The 18,982-nt window shown below is 38.7% G+C and overlaps 2 protein-coding genes across 2 annotated transcripts in view; one reads left to right on the forward strand and one right to left on the reverse strand.

Moving 5' to 3' along the window:
* LOC146457218 (uncharacterized) overlaps positions 1-15,789 on the forward strand; it is a 52,408-nt gene extending 36,619 nt beyond the window's left edge. Inside the window, exons 13-30 of the mRNA XM_085092233.1 lie at positions 297-434; positions 893-994; positions 1,686-1,792; positions 2,523-2,711; positions 3,116-3,181; positions 3,853-3,974; positions 4,225-4,435; positions 5,885-5,959; positions 6,770-6,912; positions 7,438-7,552; positions 8,020-8,170; positions 8,749-8,875; positions 11,358-11,415; positions 11,712-11,800; positions 12,278-12,398; positions 12,763-12,804; positions 13,693-13,825; positions 14,662-15,789. Coding sequence (XP_084948359.1) covers positions 297-434; positions 893-994; positions 1,686-1,792; positions 2,523-2,711; positions 3,116-3,181; positions 3,853-3,974; positions 4,225-4,435; positions 5,885-5,959; positions 6,770-6,912; positions 7,438-7,552; positions 8,020-8,170; positions 8,749-8,875; positions 11,358-11,415; positions 11,712-11,800; positions 12,278-12,398; positions 12,763-12,804; positions 13,693-13,825; positions 14,662-14,732 — 2,060 coding nt within the window. The 3' untranslated portion in view covers positions 14,733-15,789. The remainder of the gene's footprint in view (positions 1-296; positions 435-892; positions 995-1,685; positions 1,793-2,522; positions 2,712-3,115; positions 3,182-3,852; positions 3,975-4,224; positions 4,436-5,884; positions 5,960-6,769; positions 6,913-7,437; positions 7,553-8,019; positions 8,171-8,748; positions 8,876-11,357; positions 11,416-11,711; positions 11,801-12,277; positions 12,399-12,762; positions 12,805-13,692; positions 13,826-14,661) is intronic.
* Positions 15,790-16,472: 683 nt separating this feature from the next.
* LOC146457219 (QRFP-like peptide receptor) lies at positions 16,473-17,578 on the reverse strand. Its single transcript, XM_085092277.1, has one exon. It carries the CDS (start codon positions 17,325-17,327, stop codon positions 16,473-16,475), a length of 855 nt encoding a protein of 284 aa, XP_084948403.1. The 5' UTR covers positions 17,328-17,578.
* Between the last annotated feature and the right edge of the window lie 1,404 nt (positions 17,579-18,982).

The following is an 18,982-nucleotide window of genomic DNA, read 5'->3' on the forward strand; positions in this document are numbered from 1 at the left end:
CAATTGGTTTATGAAGCCCTCTGAAGAATATAATTTTTGAACAGTGACGTTAATTTCTCTTCTCTTGGTTTTTGTTGTTGTTGGTTTTGTTTTTACTACGATTCTTGTAAATCAGTTGAAAGTAAGTGATACAATACAAGAAACATGGCGGGTCAACCTCGTTTCCAGGGTCCTCGAAGGAGGAAGAGAGAGGACCCTGGGAACAAGAGACTGCTAGGGACATCCTATAGGGAGACTTGAATTAAGGAAGAATATTGAGGTTTAAATCAATTATTTTCCGTTTCTTTTGGTTTTAGGGATCAGAGAACTATCTTTAATATCAAAAAATGGACTTTTCTTATGTGAAAGTGGCGATGAGATCAGATCACTAAGTGATAAATGCAACATTAAACAAGAATGCGACGACGCATCAGACGAGAGGAACTGTGATAGCTGTAAGTGTTTAATTTCGTATGAGTATTGTAAAGCCACAAACTCTGTAATTCTCCTGACACCAAGCGTGGGTAAACGTGTTCGAAAAGTCAAATGGTTTAGTCATCCTTGTAAAGGCGCAAGTTTTTGGCCAATCACAGAGCGCCGTAGTACAAAAGGAAATTAAGGCAATCGCAAATTACTCTCAAAATTTTAAGGTCTAGATATTTAATCAAATCCTAACTTAGATCATGGCCGGAGGGGGGGGGGTCGAGGTACTTGTATTATGATCGGGTTTAGGGGTGCCGCTGGGGATTTAAACCCCTGATTATGTTTAGGACCGGAAGGAACTCATCCAACGTTATATGCGAGTGTGCTCGACCTAGTAGAAGTAGTTTTCTCACTTCCCCTCAAAAATGAGTTTTTATTCGGAAAAACATGTCCACTATTTGAATGATTGTTTTGTTTTTACGCTGTTCAGATTACTGTCCTTACGAGATGGCGCATGGATTTCTTTGGAACAGAACACAAGTGGGAAGACAAGTTTTAAAGCAGTGTTCAATAGTCAACCGTACATGGACAGGTTACTGAGAATCACTGTTATTATTTATCCCCATACTTTTATTGTCATAAATGTACCATGAAAGGCCTAGTTACTCATTCATAAATGGTAGTAGCCTGATTCTTGATGGACTGAGGTGGTTCTCTATCACTACCTCCTGTAATAAGGGAGACCTAGGACCATCTGGAGAATCAGGCTAGAATAATTGGGACACTTGTTAAAATTAGATTTTTAACAAAACTTCCTCCATACTAGCTTACAAGCGCATGAATCTCGGTTTCGAGTGAGAATACTTATATTTCAAGTAACACTTTTGCAATTCCCGTCCTATTTGGTGATCATTTTCGACCTCAGTGTACCTTAATGTACACTCAGTAATATTGAAAAAAAAAATGCTGTTTTATCAATCCTGGGTCCATTTAAGTTGACACCCATTGAGCCCCTCCCACGCAAGATTTCTTACTGCTTAGTGAATGGAAATCGATAGGCACTGTGAGATCACTCTACCAGCAAAGTAGCAGTTTCTAGAGTCATTGAAATCACATTTTGAAGAGTGACATGATAATTTAAATTATATTTACATTTACATTTACGCGATATCAGACTAAAAAAAGTAATATCATAAAAAACAAAGGGTACCGCAAATTATTTAAAATGTTGTAACAACAGCAGTTGATCTAACGTTCAGCTTTCTTTGTCCGTCATCCACTAGGAACATTTGGTAGTAACTGCACCCAAGGCTATTTTAACACATTTTGGCTTCACAACACTACTTGCTATTGCGAGAGGAAGGCCCTGGTGGAGTACTTCAAGAAGAAAGTGAGTTTAACGTCACTGTTTATCAGCGGAAGAAATATTACTCAGTCCAAACCTTTCATGATCACGGTATTTTAGGCTGTCATGTTCCTCTCCGCCACAAACGTTTTAAAACCATTCAAAATAAATGAGAGGGAGTGTGTATACCTATGTTCCTAATGTACGTTCCGTTTCTCCAAATTTTACGGTTGAATCCCCTTGCTCAGTGGTGTTCGCCTCTTATGGAGTTTTAGATACAAGACATTTCTCCTGCTTTCTGCCACCTCTAAAATCCCGCTTCCTGTTTTTCTGGCGTCCCGTAATGAGTTTAAGTCCCCTTTACATCAAGGTTTCTTGCTTGTTTAACCTCATTTTAAAGTGGACTTCATAGTTCACAGTCACAGCCTAGCTCAGGGCTAGGGATTGCTTTGATTATAAAATGTAAATGACTTGTTTATGGTAGAAGTGCGCTTACCTTTCTACCACAAGCTAGTCATACAGTAGGCCATTTACCTGTTTACAGGCGTGACCGAAGAATTGAACTCGGGACCACCAAGAGCAGTGGGCAGTGACTTAAACTCTCGAAACGGATTTCAAATCCGGCGCTCTAGACAATTGATCACGTAACCTGCTTCCATTAGAGCTTAATGTGTTTCGAAATGAAGAGTAAAATGCATGTGTTCTAATGTTCTCTAAAAATACACTCACTGTTCCTTTTACTGTCACTTAGGGATTGTTATTTTTTTTATTCCAGATTACAAGTGTGAACACAACAAACTTGTGGAATGTATCGGACGAATTAGCGAATTCAGCCAAAGCAAAAGAATTCACCAACCCCAGAGTGTTCCACGACCTGTACAAAGAGTTGTTTTTCATCGCAACAACCCGTTTACTGAGACCAATTACTCACCAAAATGCTGACACAGCCCTGCAGTATTGCAATGTATGGACCATTATGCAATGTCTGAACATCATTTTATAACATGTATTTAAGTGTTTTTATGTTGTTTTGGCGTCTTCGCCCGGCGAGAAGTATGGGGTTTAGGACAGCACGCACTGAAGGAAATGTGGCGACATTTCAGATTTTTTATTTTGGGTTAATCTAGGTGTGTAAATGTTAAGTATATATACATTCAGCGTGGCAATCAGTTATATTCACTGCTACATGAAACGTTGTATTTTTTTAGTTAATGAACTTAAAATTGCCTTATGTAATCTTTTTGTTCGTTCGTTGTTTGTTTGTTTCTTTCTTTCTTTAGTTTTCGTTTTTTTCTTTCACTTTTCTGTCTCTTTCTTTTTTCTTTTTTTTATTGATTTCCTTGCTTATTTATTTATTTTTACTTTTAGAGCGTCCTAGACACCGTTCTCTCGTCTCCTGTCTACGGCGTTCATATCTTTTGCAAAGCAAAATTGGTAAGCCATTATACCATATCGATTTATTGTAAGCAATCAAAGTAAAAAAACAACCTTTTTCTCAAACACGAATAGATGTCCCCAGAATCTCAGATGCAAGCAACGTTTCTATAATAAAACTCTTTCGTCCTTTTCGCATTCAAGAACACCGACATTAAACAATGTTTCTATCCACGTCCTCAGTCTCGCATGTTACGTGCCAACCTTCCGGTCAAAGCAATTATCGTCTGTTATCTCGAAAACGGCAAGGTTTACAAGGTTCTTTCTATGAACTGAAATCTGACACAAACTTAAAAATCTTCAGGAGAGCAGCCATTTTCTACAAAACATTGAAACAAGCTAAAAGAGTCCAAGAAAACGGATTTAAGTTCTGTTTTCTTCAATGAAAAATAAATCAAGTCTATTCACTTTACCCTAGAAGTGCCTTGTCGTCCTATACCTGCTCCCCGAAACGACTTCTTGACCTTGAGGACGGGACTGATGAATGTTTTGACAGCCACTAACCCTTTCGTCCGCGAATATAGCCACTTTTACTGATTGTTATTGCTTTCGGCCGATACCGAAGGGCGATCGAACGAGAGAGCGCAAGCACGCCTAGCTGTCCCGAGAGTTAGATACGAACTCTATTTTTCAGGCTTTTACTAAGGCCAGTTTTCTTCCTCATTCCTTAGGCTTATGATCGAAATTTACTGGCAGAAAAGGCCCTGGAGTTCCTACGCCAGGCACCGAATGATACACAAGCTTATTTTGTCGGTTCGACGTTACAATTCCGATATGTTCAAGATGACAGAGAGTGAGTATAGCTGTTTTGTTATCCGGTTGGGATGTTGACGCAACTTGAGGAGTACAGTAACATACGGGGCTGAAAAATGGTTATTATTCTGCTCGGCGTTAAATACATTGACACTTAAACAGAAGTGATTTGTAAATTATAAAGCTACAAGTTATTGTTAATCCAATCAGACTCGGAAAACATTTTGTGTGAAGAAATGTATCACATTCAACGGACATTTAAAACATGATTTTATTGTTTAATTTCTTAGAACGCTGCCCAGCGTGACGGATAACTTTAGACCAGAGCCAGGACCAGTATTCGCAATACCAAGAATAGAACTGAATCTACAGTTAAACACGGCTCCGCTTGTGCCAGCAGTTACCGAGAAACCAGCAGTAATTGTTATCCCAAGCGAGAACAATGTTACCAGAAATAACAACACCAACTCGAACGATACCAGGATACCGCAAAAGAATGTGGTAAGAGACGGGCATGGAGGAGCGGAGGGGGTGGGGAGAGGAAATAGGCCATTTTACAAGTGTATGCTTAGTGACCTGGCCTTGGATTGGAAACGAGGCTGTGAGGTGACCTTGTTTTGATACAAACCCTACTGCTTTTCATCTGTAAATAAACTTAATCAAAGGTTAAATAGGCAGAACAATGGTTCTGCGATTCCATTGATGATGACGATGATGATGATGATGATGATGATGATGACGATGATGATGATGATGATGATGATGATGATGATGATGATGGTGATGTCAAGCCTTGTAACCTGGGACAACACCCATACTAATTAGGGGACACAACTTAAAACTAACTAACGATAGTAGTAATACCAGTAATACTGTATAAGTGTGCGTAAATATCAGATACAAAAATAGAATCTAAAATCTAAAATCTAGTCTTTAAAATCTACGATAAAATCTAAAATTTGTAGTTGAAAAAATAAAACATTACGTGGAGCAGAGGGTACAGCCCTTGCAGCCGGTGTCCATTATATCGGTAAGATCTTTTGTCCGGATACGGCTTTTGAAAGCTTAGAGTGTCTTGCCAGATCTATCAGCCGTGGACAGTTTTCCCCATAGTTTGGGCCCAATGAACCGCGCAGAGTGTTATCAGTAGGAATAGAAAAATCTGATTGCCTAAGGTTATATCCAGAAGTGTGGTCGCTAAAAATAGTACAGATGCTGTTTGGACATATAAGTTTACCTTATACATAAGTATACAAATGTCCTGTAAATGCCTATTCAACAAGGTTGGTAGTTTGGTAGCATTAAGTATCTTGGTGCATTTCTTACAATGTGGCCTGAAAAACAACGAGGAGGATAACTAATCCTAGGTTTTTATCGACAACATGAACCACAATTTTGGACCTTAAGGCAGTTCAATTTGTCTTAATAGAGATCAGCGATACGAATCTTTGTTAGCAAGAGAAATCTGAAAGGGTTCAAATAATAACGAAAAGAATGAAGAAATATAAACTCGTGGTTTTAAAAAACGGCCGCTGCCCTCGGAATGTCCGCGGCCGGGTTGCTAAAACTAATTTGATACTTGTTTGGATTTATACCGAATTCACCTGAATTTCTATAGATAACTTGGAATGTTTCAGAGAAAATAGATTTAAAAATGTTCAGACGTATTAGAAACATGGCATCTACCCCTTTTCCAGCTAGTCTTTATTGGTTCTCTTCGCCCCAAAGGGAGGATTATCGGAATTGGCCACTTCCGAGGCTAAGTGCAAAACGTCTTCATGTGGAAATTACTTTTGTTGGCATATGAATGAAAACTAATTTTCATAATTAAAAACTTTGCACTTAGCCTCGCTTTCATGATAAGGGTCAAAGCAACTCAGAAATGACCTATCTGATAAATTGTAGGTCTATTTATTTTATTTATTTATTTATTTATTTTGCTATCTACAGACAAATGATCTGACTAATAAGCAAATAAACGATCGTCTGAGGGAAAATAACTGCACCAGGGTGATGTTTGATGAGGTAACAATACGATACTCCCGCTAGTTCAAGTCCAGTGAAAGTAAGGTCTTGAGACTTACTCAGTCAATAATGGTGGCATGGAAAACTCTATAAAATGTGGAAATTCCGGAATATTTGGAAAATAATGTGAGCGCAAATGCAGTAACGTAAGAAATAGTTTTCACCAACTTTCATCTGAATGGTCAAATTTCAGAATTTCATCCACAGACTTAAAAGTTAAATCAGCCTTGTAGAGCGCAATAAACAGCACCACGGGAAAGTATTGTTCAGTAGCTTTCATTTAATTTGAGTAGTCTCGTCAGACTTGAGGTTTTTATCCCCAGATTCAGAAGTTTGAACCACTTTGAACTTTGAATTGAAAGTATTTATTCGATTCTTTGTTCGATCACTTTAAAAGAAAGAATAATGATCATAAAGACATAACATGTGTGCGAATGTTTTTTTTTGTTGTTGTTGTTGTTGTTGTTTAATTGATTAAGATTCAGCCAATACAAATGCAGCTATTTCAACTATACACGAAAATACCGAAAGGTAGTATGGGTACTGTAAATATTATGTAATTTGGCTGTTTAGCTGTAATCTAAAGGTTGCCACTGCTACAGTACGGGTGAAAATACCATAACATTTACCAATGAGTTTGGTAAATTCATCAACTTTTAATAAGTTACATGTGAACATTTGCACGAAAATAAAATTTATTTCCCAAAGGAAAATCTTTTTTTATAGTACCTCAAATATGGCTGCCGTGAGACTCCTCTATACTGCATTTACTTTCATTCTCTTACAAATTATTGTTATTTCTATTTTCAGGAAAAGGGAGTTTTCTTATACGATACAGGTGTTTCAAAGGAATACCTGAAGCACGAGAAAATTCAGAGCGACATGGAATTAGTTTTACTTTGTATTTCCATAGCAGCAGTTGTTCTCGCTCTCGTACTACTAACCGTCTTGAGGTGAGCGGCCAGTTATTACGGCTCTGGACTGATACAACTTTGTTGGAGGGAGAAGGGTTTATACCACGGGGAAGTCTTTTTACCAGGGGAGCTTATATCAGAGAGGGGGGGGGGGGGGCTCAAACATACTTGTATCTGAGGGGCGTTGATAACCTGGGGAGATTATATCTGGGAATAGCGACTTACTGTCAGGGGAGATTTTATTTGGACCTGGGGGCCTTTAATTTGGGAAGTCTGGAGGTTATTTATAATTACCAGGGGAGTTTATATATGCATGGAAGTCGGATCTTTTACCAGTGGAGGCCATTGTCTGAAAGGTGTGCTTATTTACGAAAGCGGGGGAGGGGATGGTGGTAAGACTGGAGGAACTTTATATATGAGTGGGTGCTTAAAAGCTGGGACTGAAAAAGAACAGCAACAACATTCTGAGGGGTGTGAATATAAATCCCAAGGCTTATTGTTACCTGCTAGGGTATATCAGTAGACACGCCAGGGAATGATAAAAATGAAACTCCCGTTCCACAGGTTGAAAAAGTCCGAGCGGCTTTTCATACACAAAAGTCTCCAGTTCTCGCTTGGAGTTGGAAATCTCGTGTTTGTTTTGGACAAAACCTCTTTTGCAACGAGACAGGAACATGCGGTAAGTGCATGCAGAGAAGCTATATTGACAAACGAGTCATATTCAAAACGTTTGCGTTGATCAAAGTTCTGTAACGTTTTTGTAACTGGGGAGAAATCTTCTTTGCACTTGAACTGTTTACGACGTGAAACCGGTTTAGCGGTTTTCAGCAAGTCAGTGGATTTCTAAGGCTGAAAGAATCAGTAAGCCTTCACATTAAAGTCAGATTGTGTCTTCGCTAAAATAGGTTAGTAGCAAACTATTCTATCGCAGAACGCCCTTCAAACATTCGCAGGTATCCATTTGGAGATAGAAAGAAATAAGAAAAGTGACCCTTCTTAAGGACACGATGCGAGCATCATTTGTTTCAAAGACAACCTTCTAATCCAGAACCTAAGGTGGCTTTCCTATCCCCTCCTTGTTCTCAATCAAAGTCATTCTGGCTCTTGTCTCAGCTGTCCTTCTAACTAGACACTTTCTTTCTTTAGGCCCTTTGTTCTGCTGTCGCAGTTATCCAGCACTATCTTTCCACTGCGGTATTCACATGGATGTTGGTGGAAGGCATTAACCTCTACATCAAGCTGGTCAGAGTCTTCTCAGTGAAAAAACAATACGTTGTGTACCTGTTAATAGGATGGGGTAAGAAGAAATGGGCTAATATTTGTTTTGTGAAGTATATTCGGTTGATGCTGACTTTCCAAGGTGGTCAAATTTCGGAATCTTTCTTAGCATGACAGGTATCTGAATCCCCGGTCAATAAAACTTTTGGGGATTTGGGGCATTTCTTCGTTTGTTTTCTGCTTCGGTAATTTCCTGCCTAAGAAGGTAAAGATGGACGCTATGACTAAAGGATGCGCCTTAGCGTTTACGAGAAATAGACAAATGTCAGATTCCCATTTACGTTTTGTCAAAGAATTAGTAAATACATGAGTATAATACAAGATAATTCTCGATTTTGTGTCTAACGCGAAACTGCGCGCTTTTGTATAGAAAGGCAGACAACAAACGGCAAACGTGGGAAAACCATGGTCACGTGACTATTTTCCGCCGTTGGTAATGCTCAATTTCCTATTTCCAATACAGGCTCCTTTGTCACTAGTGGCTCCATTGTCTCAATAACCTTTTGTGGATTAATTTCCTCATGAAACGTTGTTTCATACATATGTGATGTATTCCGGCCTTCACAAGGTGATTATTCTAGCGTTTCCATCTTTCAGGAATCCCAGCAGTCATTGTGGGATTAGTAGCTGCAATCAGACCCAGCACGTTTGACATGAGTAAAACACCGACCACTGACGTCACGTGTGGAGCACTAAAACTGACTGCTGAAGTCGAGCGGACAAGGTAAGACTGTTTTGTTCCTTACGCTAGGTTATCATATCAATTCTCCACACTAGCACTTTCCTCTACTTGCCGAGCAATGGCCAAGAAAAATTTTGCATAAGCCTAATTCAGGATTCAGATGTACAGCTAACAAATTTCCAAGGAAAATGTTTATAGGCGTTTTTGGAAAAACACAAATGACTACATCTGAAGGTCGCCGATTCGAGGCCTATGCCGGGTTGTTCGAAAGCCGATTAATGTTAAAGAGGAAGTATCACACGAATGTGATGTCATTTCAAAACCCAGAAATGTTTGTCTGTCAAAAGAAACATAATCGTCCAGTTCTGTTATAGATTAATTATCACCCCAGTGCAATAACACTGTCGATTAGTGCCTCTGTTCAGATACAGAGTAGGTCGGATTGAATTGAAACTTGAAAAATGTTAGACTAGCGTTTTTCAAGTTGTCGCCGGCATTGTTTCCAAAATGCGCTAGAACGGATAACGAGTTGTTCCTTTAACGAATTGAGTTAATTTCTTTCCTCTCGTCATTCTAGAACTGTTTTGTAGCTACTGAAGGACCGTTCATTTTTTATGAGCATGGGGGGGCTGGTGGGATTTGGTTAATTGCCACTACGAAATTGTATGACCCCCCCTAGCATGCAATTTTTTTCCACATGCCCCCCCCCCCAAGCAGAAACTATTTTTTTCTGATGACCCCCCCCCCCCTCCCGCCCAACCAGAAACAAATCATACTCCTAACTTTAGCAAAACGCTTATGTACTGTTTATATCAAAGATAAACGTAATTGTTACTGTGATTTCTTTACAGTACCATTAAAAAGTTACCGTTCTCTGCTTAGGGAAAGATTTCTCTAGTTTAAATAAAACGTTCTATAGATAGCAACACGTTTACGGCAACGGCAAGCCCTAAATTTCCATTAAGATTCTTAGAGGAACTATAAAAATTAATCAAGCAAATGTTTAACGTGAAATTACTCCCCTTTGAGTAGAAACAATTACTACACGTACAGATCTGACTAACAAAATACGGATCGAAGCATACCAATCAACGATTACGAGTCATATTAAACAGAAAAAAAACAGCGGACACACAGACATCAGGCGCGTAGGTAAGGGTTAGATAAGGGTGTTTGTTGAGCGCCGGAGGCGCTCTTACTAGGGGGGTCCGGGGGCATGCTCCGCCGGAAATTTTTGAAAATCTCAAGTTCTGATAGCTATTCGATCTGCTGATAGTCATACACCAAGCTGGTAAACTGCATCATTCTCGGGTGTAGGCCTTCAAGCAAATTGACTATCTCGTCAAGATTGACAGGCATATCATATTTGATATGCATTTAGAACCAGGGCGGACATTCTTCTCTCTCGCATGGTACACCTTATGTAGTTGTTCAACCTCCTCATTGTGCTTTTTCTTCCACGATTATTGATCTTCAAAGGGGGTTCGTTCGAACCCCTCGAAACCCCCCCTCCTACACGCCTGGATATTAAAGTACTGCTATTAAAAATGACAGTTACAAGCTTTTCTGAAGATGGCCTACGGCTCAGATTTACCGTCAACTGAAGTCACCAACAACAGTTCTATTATTAAAAACTAATCTGGATGTTCACACTAGGCATACCACTGAGTCTACTGATACTCCTGGGTTCAAATAATTTACTAATCAACAGTCTTTATAAAAGTGAGTACTATTAAACAGAACATTAAACAATCTATTGATATAGTTCTGAGTACAACCACTTAATAGAAAACTACTCCCCCACGGATGATTCAGTAGTGAGACTGTTACGTTTTTATATTAATTTGAACTTGTACAAACATAGGTGTCTACTTCAGTTTATATTCATTATTGCTTTTCCAACAGATATGCTTCATTTCCTCAGTTGTTGTTAATATGAAATGCAGATTTCGACCTCAGTATGTAAAACAAATTAAAAGTGGTTAGGAAAATCGTATTAAATAAAATTGAAATAATATTCAATTTCTTCATCTGTTTCTGTGTTGAGCCACTTTCAATTTTCCCTACTAGCCAATTATTGCTGGTGACCCCCCCCCCCCCCCCCTCTTTCACTAAATTTGTTTTTGGTAGCCCCCCCTTTAGTGCCATTTTTTTTCTCGTGCCCCCCCCCTAAATCCCCCCCCCCCCCCCCATGCTCATAAAAAATGAACGGTCCCTAAGTGAAGATCTCATTTCACCATTTTAACAAAAGAGTTAAAAAACCGTGGCACTTCCCCTTAAAGCTCTGGGCAAGTTCGCCACCTGCGGCACGCGTGCCACTTCAGCTTTTTACTTCATGAAGTACTACTGGACATCTTTCATTTGAATGTCCACCAACTTTGCCGATATGTGCACTGACGCAAAAGCGGTACCAAGCGCCCGAGAGTAAACTTGATTTAACGTTTACAACGTTTAATTATTTCATTTACTAATATAATCTGTGCTGGATGTTTAAATTCACCCGAGTGTCACTCTATTTCTTTAGATGCTGGATTAACGGAAGCCTGTGGATTTATAAAGGACCAGTCTTGGTCATACTTGTGGTAAGAAAACTCAATAGACTGACTGTACGCCGGTCAATATTTTTTGTAACAAAAAAAAAAGCAAACTCTAACAATTTCAAAAAACAAAAAAAAAACCGGACGGAGTTGTAAAACACGTGTTTCTAATTAAAGCTAAAATCTTTGGGTTTGTGAATAAACACGTTGAAACGAGGAGGAAGGACAACCTGTTTTCACCCATATTTGTTCACTCGCATCAACTTTGCAGTTGAATTGTAAATTATCTTTTTTCCTCAATGTAACAAATTAATATTTTGTTTTGCTTTTTTTTTCTCCAGGTAAATTTAGTGTTGTTTGTGATTCTCCTTCGTGTGATCTTTGGAAAGATAGCCTCCAAATATGCCAACAATCACGTGACTGCTACAAGGTAAGGTTACACTTTTTAGGAATGAACTTTGTTGACATGTTACTCGACATTAACTGGACTTTACAATGTGAAACCAAGAGACGTTAGCGACAGTTTTTCCTCTTTTACGGTAAAACCCTTTTGAGGGGAGTACGCCTCACATGTCTCCTAGCCCCTTATATGCAAAATTTGCCTGGTAAACTTTTTAAATCTGACGCGTGCATCTCGCTTGCAAGAGTATTACAGGACGCGTAATTTTTGAAACAGCATGCGTAAGCATTGAATCGGTTAACAGCCAGTTAGAAACAAATATTTCTAATTTATTCGCCCAGGATTGTGCTCGAAGTTGCATCCAATTAATAAATGTACCGATGAGATGTTGACAGTGGTTGATTGCTTACCCGTCGGCACTAGGGCGACCAAGGAACCTCCCCTCGCAGGGTAGGAACAAGCGTAAACACCGTATTCAATGCATACCTTTCCTTTATTTTTTCACAGGAGAGGTCTAAGGAGCATTATTGCCCTTCTTCCCTTGCTGGGTGTCACGTGGTTGGTGGGCTTCTTTGTTGAGTTCCACTATGCCGTGGGATACCTGTTTATTTTGCTTAGCTCTACTCAGGTAAAGCTGATAGTTTAATCATTTAGTTTTAGCATGCCGGCTCAGAAAACTTCGGAAGATTTTCGCATTTTAATTTATTGTGGTAGATCGGATGGCCCTCGAAACTAGTTAGGAGAATAGTTTTTTTTTTTTTTTTTTTAGTTTAACGACGATAACTAAGATGATCTGAACAAATTCCTTTACCGTTTTTCAAACATCTCTAAACTATCTGAAGAGCTTAAGCTCAATTTTTTCTCTTCACACATCAGTTACACCTTTCTTATTTCTGATAAATTGTTGTAATTAATTCAAATCTATAATATAATTATATCACGAGTGCTTTTGGGTAGACATTAAACGTTCTCTATTTTATTTGCTTTTACAGGGAGTTGCGTTCTTCATTTTTCATTGCGTTCTTGACGACCAGGTAATAAACTAAAATAAGCAGACTTTTGTTTCCCGCATTATAGCATGAACTGTTGCTATTCACTAAAAATCAAGTAATTTAAATAAATACGATGTTGCTATACATGACAAGTTCGGTACTCTACGCGCGAACGTAACTCGAAGGTATTAAGATGATGATAATGGACTTATAGGGATATAGTATGTTCAGAAGTGTTCCTTTGTATTTGTGGTCCGATTATGTCATATTTGGTTATATAATTTAGGAAAAGCGATGCGGCCATCTTGGATCTGCCATGTTGGATTTCTTGATTTTTCCAAGACTTCAAAAACAAAAAACATTAACAGACAAAAAAAAGATGACAATAAGATCAAAACTAACCAAAAGGTAATCGAAACCAACACAAGACTACTGTGATCACCACGAAAAGTTAATAATGTTTATAAAAGTGAAAAACCTGCCTGGCAAAATATGATTGTACTGTTGATTTCAAATGCCTCGAGCAGTGACGTTTAAACCAAATTGTTCCCACATAATTTCAGGAAAAATCGCAAAGTTATGTGCTAAAAAAATGAGATATTTTTAAAATTGGTGCGGGAAGATTTCGATCCCGGCCAACAGAGGAAAGGCTCCGTAAAAGGTTTACCACCATCCAACCCATCCCTTCTTCCACAGTGCTGTGCCTCATCTCAGTCAGTGGTAACAATGTCTTAACAAGTCCAAAGATCAAGAAATTGTTTGGCTGAACATTGAGGGGATGGCAGCGCGCACGCATTTAGCGCTATATTTGAATTCCAGTTTAGCCGGAATTGTGAAAGTTCCGTAGATTCAGCACTCATAATACAGAATCGCCAGTGCTTTAGAGAGAAAACGCAGTACAGTTAACATGTACAAATACGTCTTCTTTAGGTTCAAGATGCCTTTCGGAAATTTCGTGACAAAAGCCAGTTTCCTTCTAAGACACGAGAAACGCCAGCATCTAACCCTAACACAACACCAATCTTGGAAAGAAACTCCAGAGTTAACATATTGGAGCAATCTGGTAAGCTACGTATACTTTGTGACGTAATTCCACCCTCAATAGCACCAATCCACCGCACCGAAAAAATGGCGATTGATACATCTACCCATAATTGTTTGCGTGCAAAATCCCAAAGTCGCTTATAAAGACGTGCAGAAAAGTTCTAAAAACTTCAAACTTAGCATACGCAATGTTGTTAGTACAAGGACGAATTTCACAAATATGGCTTTCTATGTGCCTATTGGGTATGTTAGGTTTGCCAGGTATTTTTGTAAAATGCGCAGCCGCCATATTTTTCCGTACGATGGATTAAGGACGGTGCCTACTAATACAGACGTATTTTTGTGTAGTTTACGACTGTGCAGAAAAAGCAGATCGTACTGAGCGAGGGCTATTGAAATCCAAAATGAAAATGGAGGGGGAGGGGGTGTAACCACGCATAATTAAGTAATAAAAATTGCAAAATGCATTAAAATGTACAACTATCAATGTATGGCATTTTTTTCAAAATTGAAGCTAAATGATCTCTGAAAAATGCGTGATTACTCCCAGTAGCCGTTCCTGAGATCCTCTTATACGCAGTAGAAAAAGTAACTTATAAAAGTTAACCATACTAAGTTCGACTCTTTTTAGGCGACAAAATTAAACGTTGTTTTGACAAATATTTTAAAATAGACAGTACCAATTAGAATATGCAATACTACTTAAGAACTTTCCTTCGGAGTAGTTTTCCTGAAAGTGTCACCTGTCATAGCTTAAATGAAAACAAACTATACTCCTAAAAATTCCATTGACAATTTAAAGGGGATTTTCCATTTGCCAATTTTACTACTTAATATTACTTTTTCTCCGTACAGTAGATGAAGGAACAACAAGAGATTTGGTGATCACTAACAAAACAACAAATGCTGAGGAAACTCAGTTATAACAAAGCGATTTACAGATCGTAGGAAATCATACCATGCAGGTTTGCTGGAAAGGTCGACCCACAAGTGAACGACGCCTTCCCATCGTAACAGTATCATTACGTCGATGTAACAACGAGCTTTGGAGAACAATCAAGAGAATGCTTAATCGTCATCTGTATAAATTCCACCACGTGTACCTTTCCTTCCAATCAATTCGAACAATTTACGAGAGCTGATTATTTCGTTATTTACGCCATAAGAATACTTCGCGTTTTTGGATAAACCATTTCATGTGATAGCTAAGAGCTCATTCAAGACGAAAAGAGTTTAAATGGATAATTATTAGAGTAAATTGATATTTAATGAACTTCACGCAGTTTATTTTATCATCTTGTTGAAACTAGTTATTGCCTGATAAAGACATGAGTTGTGTAACATAAAGGTAAAATTAAATGATAATACGGCTTATAATTTGTTTACTTTAATTATAAAAATGCAAAATAAAGATATCCTGTTTTGATTCACTTACTATATCACTTTCCTGAACTTTTAGACCTGTTATAGGTGAATGATTTTGTGATATGATAAGAAAAGGACACACCTGACATTCCTCCTCCTCCTTAAAATCGGCTCCTAACACTGACAAGAAATTTCTTTCCTTTAACATGGTATCCAAAACCCAGAGGTGTTCATAGTCTTGGCCCCTGAAATATTGATAATCTAAGCAGACACAATACAGATATAAACCCCTGGTAAGACCTTCATGTACATGTCATGACGGACAGGCTCTTTACGATTGACCTCCCAATGATTTGGTCTGATCGCTCAAAGTGGGCCTCCTTCAAAGGTGGTCCTTTTTTTCCGGAAATTTTCCGGTCTGACTAGGCTCGATTACCAGCCGCTGTTCGGGAAAATGAGCCCGCACTCATCCCCTCCTCTTCGGGGAGGATCACAAACCCGGGAGACGGCGGAAATCGAGCCTACGGTCTGACCGAACCACTCCATTTGATTTCAACAGCGATTTCCATCAGTGGTGTCACAACAACCGGATAACAATAAATTGTGGATTTAGATTTACTATACGTCTTCAGTGCTTTTTAACTATAAAATTGAACACGAATGGTTTTACTTCTACAAATATACATTAATTTATTGTTGTTTTCTCAGCGCGCGAGCGGGCAGAATTCTGTAAATCATACAATCTGATTGGTTCCAGCAGGAATTTTTCAATCTTGCCCGCGAATCCGGGCGGACTTGTTGCGTGATTGGTTGCAAGTCCTGGAGCTTGTTTTCCTTCGGAAAAGAAAATAAAAAATTTTTTTATCGAACTAGGCTGGCCCGTAGTGAAGACAGAGGGCACAGTTTTTCCCAATATACGGACCACCCAGTCGGTCAATATCGTATATATATTTGTTTGACATTATTTTAAATTAACGACCAATCGAACGTTTAAAGGCTGTCTCCCTTTATCAAAATTTTAGAGTTTCTTTAATGGTCAACTTTCAATTTGCTTGAACAGTTTCCTCTTCATGTAGTATTTTCTCTTGGTCTTGATATGGCCTTTATATTTTGGAGAGTTATTTGCTCGTGTTGACCTACCTCCATATTCCAGTGACGTTTTGATGAGCAGTGGCACCAAAATGACTGACAAATCTGCTTCAGTCCGCTACGGTAGTTCTTAGCAAACGTCATGCAAATGATCGGGTTGATTATTGAGGACAAGAAAAACAAAAGATAAGCGAAGCAAGATAATTCTCTCACTAACGAACATGGCACTTCCTTCTGGTATTCCCATATAAATAAAGTGACACATAACAGAGGAAGAGGACAGGACAAATGTAATTTGCAATCATAATACAAATCATCATCTTTACTGCTCGCCGTTTCCTCTGAACTAACTGATGCTCTTCTGCACAACGAAGGACTTTGTCCTGCCTTCGTAAAGTCAATATTATGAGGCAGTATAAAATAGCCATGACAATAAATGGTGCAATGTATAAAGGCAAACGCACTAACCCGTAAGTTCTATATAAAGAGCGCGCATCGATAGAAACTGTACACAAAAGACCGCGATTTTCTTCTACCAACTCATACGCGTACAATTCAATAAAATGAATTGTTGTAGCAATGATCCAAGTGAAAGCGATGGCAAAAACGCGGAGTCTGGATGAGATGAGGTGAATCTTCATCGGTAAGACGACAGCAATAAAACGATCTAAAGCTATCCAGACGAGGCTTTGTCCAGAAACAGCAGCCGATACACGACGCAGATAGACTCCTAGTTTGCAGAAGATTAATCCCTCAGTTCCCTGAATAGGCCAATACGGCGAACCGGACACTATCTGTGCCATTGTAAACGGAATAGCTTGTAATGGGTAGACGAAGTCAGAGACCGCCATATTGACGATAAAATAATTGGTTGTCTTCCTTAGTTCTTGTTTTTTATACACAATGATGATTATAAGAGTGTTTCCTACCAAGCTGGTCACCAAAATGATCGAGAAAAGAGCAGTTTTAGTGATCTTCACTGGAAGGGAATTGTCAAAAATGTCGCATGTTGCGTTGACCTTAACAGATGATCCGTTGCTGAAATCTGGAGGTAAATTTACCATCATGTGAACCTCAGTGTTACCTGGGGAATTTTAAGCTCGGTTAGCAAAATTGTTTTCAAGAAAGAAAAGGTTGGTCAAATTCTCCCGAAACGTAAAGCTTCAAAGATTATTTCAAAAGCAGAGCTTAAAATGAACGTTGTTCGCTGATGGCCAAGACTTCTATAAACAGAGTTAGGATAATTAAAGCTTTTCCTATTTAACCTAAGTAATCACTCTAACCAATCGCGATAAACGTAAGAAGCACGTTGAACCAATATTAATAACGCGAAGCAAATCCATGTGACTGACATCAAGTTTTGGCTTTGCCTTGCGATTGGTTGAGAAAGTGGTCCCAATTTTTTTAACCAATCACGTAGCGTAGTAAAGTTAAACTAAAGCAACCTTAAAATTGCTTGTGACCATTTCCTCCATACTCGCCTTCATAGTAACATTCCCACTGGCACACTCTGTGACCTCATTCGCATGATCCTTATCATGAATAGTTTTCTTTTAACGATAACCACTACTTTCAGATCCACGGCACAGCCATGGGTACTAAAATGGCCCCCTCTTTTGCCAACCTTTTTCTTGGCCATTTCGAAGCGAATGCTTTGAAAAATGCCCCATTTCACCCTCCCACGTGGTTTCGTTATATTGATGATATTTTTATAATCTGGACTGAAGGTCTGGATAACTTAAAAATCTTCATTGATTATCTTAACAATATTCACCCTGACTAGCTCGCACTCTTCTACTAACGGTATCTTTCCTTAATGTTAATGTTTCTTTAACTAACGACGGTAACATCAGTACTGGCCTGTACACTAAACCTACAGACAAACACCAACATCTACTGTATTCATCTTGCCATCCCCTACATACAAAAAGTGCGATTCCTTTCAGTCTAGCACACCGCTTACGACGTATTTGTTCTACTGACGAAACGTTTAATATACGCACTGCACAACTTACTACATTCCTACTCAAACGAGGCTACAAACGAAACTTTGTCACTAAACAAATACAACGTGCCGCCAACATCCCACGCAGACTCGCTTTACAAACTAAAGACATGAACAAACCTACGCGTGTACCTTTTATTACGACTTTTAACCCATCGCTTCCTCACATCTCCAACATCATTAAAAAACATTATCATTTACCGCTCTTGTCTGACCGCTGCAAAAAGGTTTCTCCAAATTTGCCTGTTGTGGCCTTCAGACGATCTCCTAACCTACGTGACTTACTGGTTTCGGCTAAACTTTTTTCTAACTCGACTAATCCCCACCCACAACTCCCTTCCGGCTCCTATCGTTGCGGTAAAAATTGCGTCACTTGCCCATACATTTCCGATGGTCTCACTACATACATACATACATACATACATACATACATACATACATACATACATACATACATACATACATACATACATACATACATACATACATACATACATACATACATACATACATACATACATACATACATACATACATACAATCATATACTTTATTTATCCTCGAATTTATAGAGTAGCTTTGAATAGCTAATATCTTCGAGAAAATAAATATTAGAAAGAAAGAGTAAATAGACAAAATAAAATAAAATGAAATACAATTACAATTACAATTCTATCATTATATATACACTATATACATACATTATATACACTGTGG

This window comes from Pavona decussata, unplaced genomic scaffold (genome assembly GCF_977016875.1).
Source record: "Pavona decussata unplaced genomic scaffold, jaPavDecu1.1 SCAFFOLD_245, whole genome shotgun sequence".
Classification (NCBI taxonomy): domain Eukaryota; kingdom Metazoa; phylum Cnidaria; class Anthozoa; order Scleractinia; family Agariciidae; genus Pavona; species Pavona decussata.

What these genes read in the sequence shown, in the direction of transcription:
- LOC146457219 (XM_085092277.1), bottom strand. Translation starts at nt 17,327, where the DNA reads ATGATGGTAAATTTACCTCCAGATTTCAGCAACGGATCATCTGTTAAG.